This window comes from Medicago truncatula, chromosome 6 (assembly GCF_003473485.1).
Source record: "Medicago truncatula cultivar Jemalong A17 chromosome 6, MtrunA17r5.0-ANR, whole genome shotgun sequence".
Lineage (NCBI taxonomy): Eukaryota > Viridiplantae > Streptophyta > Magnoliopsida > Fabales > Fabaceae > Medicago > Medicago truncatula.
The window spans coordinates 12,672,562-12,684,534 of NC_053047.1; the positions used below are offsets into that span (position 1 = coordinate 12,672,562).

Below are 11,973 nucleotides of genomic sequence, written 5' to 3' on the forward strand. Positions count from 1 at the left end.
GGTTACGAAAGCTCTAGTTTTGCTAAATTATGAAAATACTAGTTTTGTTTATAATAGTGATCAGAGGTATATATCAAGACATGTATATTGATTTTGCTAAATACTACTAAATTGGTGAAATTGGAATTCCTAAAGTTTAATATCCCTATATTAGACGATCATATATCAAGACATGTATATTGAATTTGCTAACTTTGAAAACAGCATACAAACCAATATATTAAAATAAGAGCAGTGTCAACATTTTCTGGCAAATAAGCTAACTTATTCTTTTGTTTACATTTCATTTCAAATTCATACCCAACTTGGGACGCATTGGTCCAAAAAGCATACTCACTAATTCAAAGGCAATCCATTTTTTTAATAATAGCTGCATGTATCATAATACTTTTCACATTTGTAAACTTAATTTTCAAAGGCAACCAAGATGAATAGTTGAGGTAAATTGGACAAAGAAAAAACCATATACAAATACGTCTATTCCTCTCCACCACCACCACCACCACCACCATCTAAGCCATACAAATACGCTTCTCCACCACCACCAGTTTACAAATACAAGTCCCCACCTCCACCCGTCTACTCACCACCACCACCACCAGTTTACAAGTACAAGTCCCCACCTCCACCACCAGTTTACAAGTACAAGTCCCCACCTCCACCCGTGTACTCACCACCACCACCACCAGTTTACAAGTACAAGTCCCCACGTCCACCCGTTTACTCACCACCTCCACCAGTTTACAACTACAAGTCCCCACCTCCACCCGTCTACTCACCACCTCCCCCGGTTTACACGTACAAGTCACCACCTCCTCCCGTCTATTCACCACCTCCACCAGTTTACAAGTATAAGTCTCCTCCTCCTCCTGCTTACTCACCACCTCCACCACATTATATCTACTCTTCACCACCTCCTCCTCCTCCTCCTTACCACCACTAAATGGTGGTTTACGATAGTATCCCACCGTATACTTCTTCCTATGTACAACCCACACAAAATACATAATATTTAAAATATTTTTATATAATTCAATTACAGTGCTTATAATATTAATCCGATAAATATCTAGTTGGGCATAGCTTCAAATAAAAAAATTTGGTAACACACATAAATGATAAAATTTACCAGATAAAAATTTAGTGACATCATATCCTTTCTTTTTTAAATTTTATCATTGATGTGTGTGCGTTTAAATAAAGTGTTGTTGCTTTTGGAAATAGGTTTAAATGCGAAACTACATATACCTTTTAAAGTTTTAATTTAAAAAATTGGATTGTTAAAATATTATCATTGGCAATTTGTAACAAAAAAAATGAGACCTGATGCAGAAGGTGAGTCATGAGGTCATCCACTATACAATATGATCACATTATGATCTTATTAATTTTGTTTGATTTAAAATTTCAAGCGATTAATAATCCTAATAAACAGTTTTAGCTAGATTATATAATGTTTAAGGCAAAACCATTTTCTTAATGAAAGATATTGATATATTTATGTGTACATATACTTTGCAGGGTTTGAGGAATATAATGGAAATAATAAAGAGAAGACAGTGCAAAGCAGGAAAGATGCATCAATTCACAATTATATAGCACAATAAAAACAACAACCTAAGCAGTTTCCACGCACTCTGATTCAGAAAATGTCACTCCTTTTTTCTTCATTTTATTTATGAGATTATTATTCTCATTATTGTGCTTTGATGTTTGAATTTATACTGTTGTAAAGCACTGTGTGTAATATTATTCAAATAAATAGAGAACGATTCTGAAATTTGTCATATTGTAAAGAATTGAATATATACGGTGGCAGAGCCAATAATTTTATCGAGTTTGAATAAAAAATTTACCGCAGATTCACATGCGACATAATATATAAATAGTCATAAATCGAAATAAAATAGGCTCATCATTTTATCGATAAAAATTACAATTTATTTGAAATAAGAAAGATGAAACATAACCTGTCAATAATGTGCTAAATAAAATTAGAAGGTAAATGCCCTTCCCGAGACCTCTTTGCGGTGAATGTTCGAATAATATCAACAACATCAAGTGACTTGAATTTCTCCCACTCGGTGTAACATATCATCAAGTCATTGAACCACACAATGTTGATCTTGTTGGTAACAATTTTTTCTCACGGGCTTATAAGATTATTTTACCAGCTTATTGACAGGGCTTGATAACTGATGGACTTTCAACTTTTGTTGATGTTTGTAATAACTTTGGCGCACCCGCTATTGTTGAAGATCCACAAATTAGAAGTTAAAATCTGATTCATTATGCTTTGATGTAGAAATGATTGTAAGTTTTTTTGGGTATGAAGTGATTGTATGTCTTTTTTTTTTGTCTAATAAGCTATTATAAATAGTGATTCAAATTTTGTTACCATAAATTAAATGAGCAATGGAGTATATGTAAATTTTGATTTATGCGAGTATTGAGTATTTCCGTGAGTATTGGTTTGGATGAATGGTATAATAGTTCATAGTTAGGGAGAATTATTCTAATTAAGCCACTTCAAGAATTTATTCTAAAAATTGATTATTGTAATCAATTTTAAATTCCAATAATATTGATTATAATATTTTATTATATTTATTAAACTAATTTTAGTAGTAATTTTATGAATTATTCCTTTTTAGAATTTATAGTAGAATAGAAAATATAAAATAAAATAAAACAATGATAAGATTTAGTGACAGCCGCAACCGCAGGTATAGGTCCGTAATGTTTTTAAAATGGTCTACTTGGAATTACATACGTTTTGTCCGTAGGTAAAGGTGGAAAATATGCAGCGACATCCATTTGACAATGACAGACGGATTTAGCTACGGAAATTTATCCTAGAGTGACGGATTTTTGTTGTCACTACAAGTTAAATTTCTTGTAGCGATACAAAGAAAGTATCGGTTAAGCCCGGGCATGTACCCAGACTAGATGGGTTGTAAAACCGCTCCTGAAAATATACAGAATACATGCATGATTCAAAAACTATCTAATTTTTCTGGAAAAAAGGCTAAACTGCAGTTTTGACCTCCTAACTTTGTAAATGTTGGGATTTTGGCCCCCTTTTAAAAAAATGAAAATTTTCCTCCCCTATGTTTTAGCCCCTTTGCAAAAGTGACCATTTGGTCAATTTTGACCGGGTCAACACGGAGGTGGCACTTCATTAATGGTGCGGGCACGCTACATGTGTATTTCGCAAATTTTTTAAATCAAAATGCCACTTGTGTATTTACTTGAATTAAGAAAAAAAAAACTATATAAAGGTCTTGCACGTGTGAAGTCTTTCAGATTCTAGGGTTAAAAAATTTCCCAAATATTAACATCAATGAAAAACCACAAACCCCTAAGTTTCCAAATCAAATCTTCATCCATAATCTCCTTCCCAAATTGTTTCTGAATTCGAATATCCTTCATAAATCGATTGTCAGGTTTTTCTTCATCTTTGTTTGTTGCGAAAATGAAATGGGTTGAAGATGGAAAGGCGGCGACGAGTACAGGTTCGAAGAAGAAGAAGAATAAAGATGCGACAGGGAGTACAGGAACAAAGAAGAAGAAGAAGGATGCGACAACGACTAAAGGTTCAGAGAAGACGAGAGATTTGAATATGGAAGTTCAATCAACTCAAGGAAACATGTTCAATGGAAAGATTCCCGACATGGATGCTTCATAGTAAGCGTTTTTTTGTTTTCATATGTCTATTAACTATAAAGTAAAGCTCATGTTACATTATTTCTGAATAAAAAAGGGTTGTTGGACCCAGAAACAGTTGAAGATGAATGGTTACATGCCATTTTTCGTTTTCCGATCTGCAAACACACAAAACAAATCGACCTGGAAGAAAGGATGTAGAGGAAGAATCGATTTCAGATAGGTAATGTGAAGGATGGTTGAAGAAGATGAAGTTTCGATTATGGAGAAGAATGGATGAAGAAGAGCGAATGAAGAAGAAAGGTTGAAGAATTGGGGGTTTTTAAGGTTGGAGATTTTTACCGTTGGAACTCTCACGTGCCAATCCTTTATCTATTATTTTTTTTAATTCAAGTAATACATAGGTGGCATTTTTATTTTAAAAAAAATGGCAAAATACACATGTGGCGTGCCAACACCATTAATGAAGTGCCACCTCCGTGTTGATCTGGTCAAAATTGACCAAAATGTCACTTTTTCAAAGGGGCTAAAACACGGGGGGAGGGGGGGCAAAATTTTGATTTTTTTTTTAATAGGGGGACAAAATCGCAACATTGACAATGTTAGGGGGGACAAAATCTGCTCCTTTCCGTCCCTTTGGTTTCGATAAGAGTGGTTAAGTACCATATTGAGTGGTTTTAATCGAGCGATTAAGCCATATCTTTTAGGTGTATATACTCGAACAATTACATATTGTGCAATACGTGATTGAATAGTGATATGAGCTGTTTTATTCTGGAGGCGACGCGGTTGTTAGTCTACATTGCACAAACTTGGGTAGTGCCGCGAAACGTCTTAAAGAGAGCGACCTGGTCGTGACTCAACCTGATAATTTATTCGGTACTAGTTTCTGATTTGTAATCTCAACAAATATCTCATGAGCTATATTCTTCGGTAGTAGGCTTCAGTTTATGTCCAACAATATAAATAGGGGGATTCGAAGAATCCTAACCGTTGCTTACTTTTCTGTAACCAAAACAGGTAACTTGCTATGTTGCAAACAGATAAACATTGCAATCTCTAACCTTTAAACTCTTTTATTTTATATCGTCACCTTAAAATAAGTAACGTGAATTGTTAGGACGAAATGACAATCCATGTGGATACGATACTGTACTTATCACTTTATTACTTGGTAAACGATTTGGTACACTTGCATAATCCGCACATCAATAATCTTTGTTTGTTAGAAGTTTCTTGCTTGTATGCTTGAGCATTGAAAGTCTCTTGCTTGTGTGGCTGAGCAATTGTAATCTTGTATGATTATAGTAAAAAATCTCTTGTAAGTGACAAGGGTATTAAACTACTTCGGGATTGATACCTTGAAACGCTTACCAGAAGGCCATCGACATATAAATAGACTTTACACATCTTGTGCTCCAATGTGTACCTTTAATATAAGTCATTTTGCCTATTAAAAAAGCAAAGATGAATTGATTTAAAAGTTAACAAACCCAAGTCACACCTCATCAAGGAACAAAAAGTCAGCATTTACTTAGCATTCATATATCAAGACTTTTGGGTTAGGTTAGGCAATTGTACCACATCAGGAACATTTAGAAGAGGCCAAAAAATAAGGTTAATTAAATAATGCAAAGGCTCTAATTCGAACTACTTTGACTCTTTGTGTGGATTTTAGGTATGTTTGGTGGGTAACCTATATCATTCAATCATTCCCATCATATCATATAATTAAATAAATCCCACTTAATAAAATTGAGAATCATGTTCATGATCAAGTTGGTGTATGCTTAGAACAGTCTCATGGTATAATTAATTTGTCCCTACTGAACAAAATCATAATTTAGAAACATTCATAAATTATAAATAATAATACAATCTTAGTCATTTATTAATCATATCCTCAATTTTGACCTGCAATAGGAGCTAGCACACAGCTAGCGCAGAAATATATTTTTTCCAAATTCATGTCTGTTACTTATAGTTGTCAAAAAAAAAAAAAATGTCTATTACTTATAGAGACAGATCAATTATTTATTTTTTACAAGGACAAAATTCATACTTAAAATTATAAGACTAAAAGTATATAAAATACTTTAATTAGAGTCTATCATTGACTAAGGTAAAGGTTAGAGTTTTTACAGGTAGAACATTCCATCAACTGTGGTTTACCCTCGACTTCTTTTTTATTTATTTATTGATTATAACTTTTTAATATAAAAACAACCATATTTTTTAAATACAAATAACTATAATCAGTTTTCTTATTTATTTGCAGCTTAATTCAGTTGGTTTGAATAATGCATAATATATGCAAGGTCCGTGGTTCAAATCCCGGCCACCACAAAAAAAAATGTATTGTAAAAAAAATGTATAATATATATATATAGACACACACTATATCTTTTTCAACTTTTTTGGGCTGACTTTTTCTATTTCTAAAAATGTCTTCAATTTTCAATACAAAAACACATGTAACAAATAGATAAGAACAAACGTAAATATTAAAAAAATGTAACAAACTCGATATGAATATATATATATGTGTGTGTGTGTGTGTCTGGTTTTTTCCTTTATCATTTAAAAAGTGTAACAAATAGATGAGTATATTTATACTTACTTTTTCATTATCTCAATTATATCTTTAAACAATTTTTTTTTCTATAATAAAGATTGTTGTTTTTATCATTAAAAAAAATTAGATTATATTTTTTTTGTTATATTGTTGGTGTCATTGAAATAGATAATCATTGTTAGTTTGATTTGTTATAACTTAAAGCAACAAACATTTATGTTTTGTTAGAATAAAAATCAAAATTTATTAAAAAAAACATGCGTTCATAAATTGCAATAAAAAGAAGGGAAATAGATGAGTTTGAACAGACTTTTTCATTACTTGTTTTAACCTTCATTTAAAATATTTTATTTACAATTTTATCATTTAATAATATTATTTTAAATTTTAATCAAAAAATTGAATCCTATTAAAATAGGAAATATGCCACTACAATAGAAACAATATTATCAATATTATATAAGAAGAGGATAGATATTTTGAGCTGAATTTTTATAATTCCAATTATATTCTTAAACAAATTTTCTTATATTAATGTTATATTGTTGGTGGTATTAAAAAATAGTATTTATGTTATATTTGTTAAATTATTATTATTATTGAAAAAGATAACATGTTTTTCTGAGTTTATACTTATAATTTTGTTACATACTCTCGTTTCTTGTTTTTTTTTATTAAATATATATAAACAACGGAAGTGACCCTTCCCGTATAAGATGTGTTAAGGAAGGTCAACTAGAGTTTGTACAAAGACAGCAAAGCCAAAAACATAGGAGAACTGCCGCAAAACACGAAAGATATAATAAATAAGGGTTGTTTTTTCTTTCTTTAAAAAAAAAACAAAAAGAAATAAGGGTAGTGTTAACTTGTGCTTTTAAGACACAAGTTAAGAATTTAAAAATGGAATTAAATCATAAATTATGTCTTGAAAAGATAAGATTTTGAATTTCTAGAATATTGAATGCACAATTTTCAACAAAATATTTCTATTTTTAGTTTCTTAACTTGTGCCTTGAGTACAAAAATTAACATTTCCTTGCAAATAAATGCCCAAACAAAATAAATGTAAGTATACTCTCGTTTCTAGTTTGTTTAATATCTATTTCTATCAAGTATATATTTGTATACTTTATGCTACAATCCATCAATGGATATCATATATACATTCACCTGTTTATTTTATAAAGATTATGGAACAATTATAAACACAAGGAAAAAGTAGAAAACAGCGAGAGAAAGAAAGAGAGAACACAAAATAATTTGTTTACCCAGTTCGGTTCAAATTGACCTAGTCCGAGGCAGAGAGCAGCCCTCCGTTCCACTATAATGATGAGTAACTTTACAAAAGAGATATCAATGAGTTACAAGAATAAGTCTCCAAACCTAATTGTACCCAAAGTCTCAATCTCTTCCCGTGAACAAGAGACTCAATCCTAATAGTGTTTCCCAAGGTGAATCAACAACAACCCTAGTTTCTCCCGCTTAGAGAAATCTCTCTAAAACCTTGGTTTGTTGTCTGTTTCTAAACCCTTGTTTTCAGCCCCTTCTATCTCAAGGTTTACATGTGATACAAGGTTTATATTTATAGTAAAAGTAATCGCTAAAAAATTGGAACAAATCTCACGCTGAAAAGTACATTTTATTTTTATGCATCAGTGTAAAATCGTACTACGATTTTCCAAATCGTATTTCGATTTTTCCAAAATGGAAGTGCCAAATCTGATCCAAAAATCGTACTACGATTTTCCAAATCATGCTACAAATTTGACAGCTTCCAGATTTTAATTTTGAGTCACTTTTACAACAAAGACCTTAAAGTTTGTGGTATTATATACTTAATATAATACTCCCATGGCAACCTGATTAGCTCCCTTGTTATTAGAAAGTTACACGCAATTTCAGGGTTTGGTTGTATTATATCCTGTCCAGCTAAGTTGTAACATACTCAAATTTCCAAATAAAAATTCGTTATTCAACAAATTTGAAAATGATGCAGTGATAATGACATATAATCATCTAACACATGTAATCATATAACCAGTTTGGCTAGGTGATACTTATGGTAGTTGGACAAAAAAAATATCACATGTCAAATGTGTGTACATTTAAGATTGATAAGTCATTGAATGAGAAACTTAGCCACTTGTTGTACATACAAATATTTGTACAACTTTTAGATAATTTTCTATTTTATATTCACATTATATTTTTACTCTTTTTTTTTCTTTTTTTTCTTTATTGTTTTTTATCAATAAAAATAGAGAAAATGAAAATTATCAAAAATATTGTATCAAATGGTTGTTCAAATATTATTGCTCAAAATATACAATATGATATAATTTTCCAGGATCGAAAGATCTAAATATGTTCCTTTCCCACATAATTAATTATTACACCTGTCTTTAAATATAATATCTTTTTTTTTTTAATTTTTAGTAGTTCTCATGTCTTTGTTATACGACCGTTAATTTGTATAATTTTATTTCCATTAATTTATATTTTTTTTAATTAAATCAAAGGTGCATCTAATATACTTTTTTTTTAAGAGGCTAAAATGAAATACATTACCAAAACAAGATATTTTTCCTAGCACAAGATGTACAAAGGAAGAACAATAGAGTCAATAGAATATGTACAATCAAGCAGAAAGAAAGCACCAGAGACCTATAAGCATGAAACAGAACTAAGTAGTGCCCAAAATAACTAATGGACTAAGCAACAAACCATGAAAATTAAACGAAAGAGAGACAAGTTTCGCCTTCAACCACGTAAAGGAAAGAACCTTAATCTAATATAACTTCTTAAAAATAGTTAAAGAGTTGAACATTACCACCTTAAAGAGTATGAACAAACTTTTTAAATATGGTTAAACAGGATGAATGTCACGTATTTACAGTACATATATCTTTGGTTTTTATATGTGTTTAGTCTCTGTATATGGGGTCATTTAAAAAATTAATCATTTAAAATGGTCTCTACATTCCTTCATTATGACATTTTGCCCTCCCAAAAATTAATCATTAAAAATTTGGTCCCCCCTACTCAATCACTGTCACGTCACTGGATTAGCTGACGTGGTACATTGACTCAGCAAAGTTTGATGTGAAGTGACAAAAATAGCCCTAACACTCTGTTTGGTATGAGAGAATTACAGCAGAGAGAGATATTGAAGAGAGAAAGAGAAGAGAAATATGGTATTTCTCTTGTTTGGCAAAGGCAAGAAAGAGGGAGGAGAGATAAGTTTTGCGTGGGACCCACGTTTTTTTTGTTCTCCCCGTATAAGCGAAGAAAGAGGAGAGAAATATACATTTACTCCCTTTACCTTTTATACTCTTTAATTTAAGACACAACACACCGTTTTTTTTTTTTTTTTTTTTGTCTTTTTATGCAGTTTTTTTTTTCTCATTACTTTGTTTTTATTCTTAATAGGCTTATCTAAAAATTATTTCAAGGACATTTGTACTTTAAAAAAAAAAAATTGAAGAAGCTAAACTAACCCCCTCAAATTGGCACTAGAGAGAATCGAACTTGAAACCTTGAGGAGGAGCACACTCCCAGGTCCCAAGCCAATACCACTAGGCCAACCCAAGTGGGTTTGTACTTTTAAAAATTAATCACACTTCTCTCTCTTCTATTTCTCTTAATTTTAACCAAACAATACCTTAAATCTATTCTATTTTTCATTTTTTTCTCTCTTCTCATACTCTCTCTCACCTATTTCTCTCTTCTCAATTTCTTCTTTCAACCAAACACACCCTAAGTAATTTCGCTGCCCTCTTATGGAAGGAGGGGCATTTACTTTACAAGTAAATAAAGTATCTTTTTTAATTTAAAATTTCCTCTTTATGGTTTTCTTAACTAATGTCCTGGGTAGGGCTAGACAAGGACCCGCGACCCGGCCCAACCCGAAAAAACCGAAGAAAAAAAACCGAGCTGAGTGGGTTAAAGCAGGTCCGCGGGTCAAACGTGTCATAAATGCGGGTTCACAAGGGTATACATGGGCAGAGGCGGGTAACGGACCTTCACCTGCGGGTACCCGAACCCGCCAGTATTGGATAAGTAAAAACGACGTCGTTTTGAAGAGTGGGGAGACCACTAACCCTAGATCTAACCCATTCATTTCATTTCTTCTAAAAAATTCTCTCATTCACCTCACACTCTTTCACCTTCCTCTTCAAACCCTAGTGCCGCCGCCGCATCTAACCACCACCACCACACCATCAAATCCTCCTACCAACATGAATCACCACTTTCCAACTTGATTCCCTTTGTTTTACGCCGTTCTCTGTCAATCCACGCAGAAAAATGGAGGCAGATCCTGAAACTCTCTCTCACTCTCAGTAGCTAACACCACTGTAGAACCGTAAATCGCCGTCGTTTTTGTTTCATGAATCACGTCTCTGCTCTGCATATGCTTCAGATCTAAAGGTTAGATATTTTGTTTTTAATCTTTGTAATTTTTTATTTTTATTTAGGGTTTATGAGTGTCTCACCACATGCTTTTGTTTTTGTTTGATGATTCACATCCATGCTCCGCGTATGCTTCAAATCTGAAGGTTGGTTTTTGTTACATTTTTCATATTTTGTGCTTTGATTTTTTCAATTCTTGCTTCTAACATTTTTTTTTTGTTTCAATCTCATCTCTGCTGCTTATGCATTTGCTGAAGATTTTTTTTTTGTTTCAATCTCATTTTCTCAGACCGGCTTAGGAAACTTCCATATCACTGAATATTTTTCCAGATCCGAGAGGTAATCTTCCTTCTTGACATCTAGATCTGAGAGGTAATGATTTATCTTAATATATTTAGTTTTGTATTTGTTGAGTTTATCTATGTCTTTGATGTATATTTTGTTGAGTTTATGCATGATTATTAATGTCTATAGCTTCTGACTTGATTATGTTTATGCATACTTTGTTGATTCTTATACTTCTTCCTTGGAGTTCATTTTTTCTTTGTTTCTTTCTTATCCTAATGGTTTGTTGTTTATCTATTTATTTTGTTTGTAGTATTCTAATGGTCCATTAATTATCTTGTTTGTATAGACACATGAAAACTGATACTGCTAGTGTGAATCCTTTGGCTCAAATTCCAATTCTAGTGCAAGGCCAAGGACCTGAACATGCTAAGGTAGTGCTAAAACTAAAGAAAAGAAAACCTGCTAGACCTCCTTCAATGGTTTGGAGACATTTTATGAAGAAAAAAGACACTGCCTTTTGTAACTATTGCTTCACTTCTTTTGTTTCAAATGCTTCCAACCATCGAACTAACAACATGCTTAAACACATGATGATTTGTCCAAAAACATGAAGGTAGTTTTTTTATTACTCTGAGTTATGTTGATTTAGTAATTTTATTGTAACTTTGTATTTGATTTAGTCTATTTTAACTCTATTTTGGTAGATGTCTTTGATGTTAGTTTGCTAGTGTTATATTTTGTGGCTTTGATTTATTAGTACTAATGTATATTTTTTATATTGTTTTTCACAGGTTAACAATATTCTTACTTGCTATGATGGTATCTCTTGATCTATTGTGAATCAAGATATACCAAGGAGGTGTTATTTTTTGTTATTCAGATCCAGTTTTAGTATTATTATATTCAAGACCACTATATTTAGTTTTTTATTTATTAAGGATATGTAAATTGTTAAACTTATTTTTATTGGTTGTGTAAGTTAAATTAAGGCTCGATATCAAATGGGAAAATGAGACATCATCATCCCCCTTTAA

At 31.8% G+C, this 11,973-nt stretch overlaps 2 protein-coding genes across 8 annotated transcripts; both read left to right on the forward strand.

The window, feature by feature from the left end:
• Window positions 1-439: 439 nt before the first annotated feature.
• On the forward strand, window positions 440-1,515 carry LOC120580914 (extensin-like; the record flags this gene model as incomplete). The annotated part of the gene is made up of 1 exon (XM_039835166.1): window positions 440-1,515. A coding segment is annotated over one exon (504 nt), but the record flags the coding sequence as incomplete, so codon positions are not given.
• Window positions 1,516-10,309: 8,794 nt separating this feature from the next.
• LOC112422602 (uncharacterized) lies at window positions 10,310-11,973 on the forward strand. 7 transcript variants are annotated; one of them, XR_003013068.2, is made up of 4 exons: window positions 10,316-10,669; window positions 10,909-10,990; window positions 11,286-11,552; window positions 11,731-11,973. XR_003013068.2 is itself a non-coding variant. In XM_024785824.2 (3 exons), the coding sequence occupies exons 1-3, from the start codon at window positions 10,738-10,740 to the stop codon at window positions 11,548-11,550; spliced, it is 375 nt and encodes a 124-aa protein (XP_024641592.1). In that variant the 5' UTR covers window positions 10,310-10,737; the 3' UTR covers window positions 11,551-11,554. The 7 variants fall into 7 exon arrangements, 1 of the variants encoding a protein (XP_024641592.1); XR_003013067.2 differs by having other exon boundaries at window positions 10,318-10,797; window positions 10,941-10,990; XR_003013065.2 differs by having other exon boundaries at window positions 10,319-10,669; window positions 10,909-11,023.

What these genes read in the sequence shown, in the direction of transcription:
- LOC112422602 (XM_024785824.2), top strand. Translation starts at nt 10,738, where the DNA reads ATGCTTTTGTTTTTGTTTGATGATTCACATCCATGCTCCGCGTATGCT. An exon ending in CGTATGCTTCAAATCTGAAG is followed by an intron (nt 10,798 to 10,940) that starts GTTGGTTTTTGT and finishes TCATTTTCTCAG; the next exon opens with ACCGGCTTAGGAAACTTCCA. An exon ending in TATTTTTCCAGATCCGAGAG is followed by an intron (nt 10,991 to 11,285) that starts GTAATCTTCCTT and finishes TTGTTTGTATAG; the next exon opens with ACACATGAAAACTGATACTG.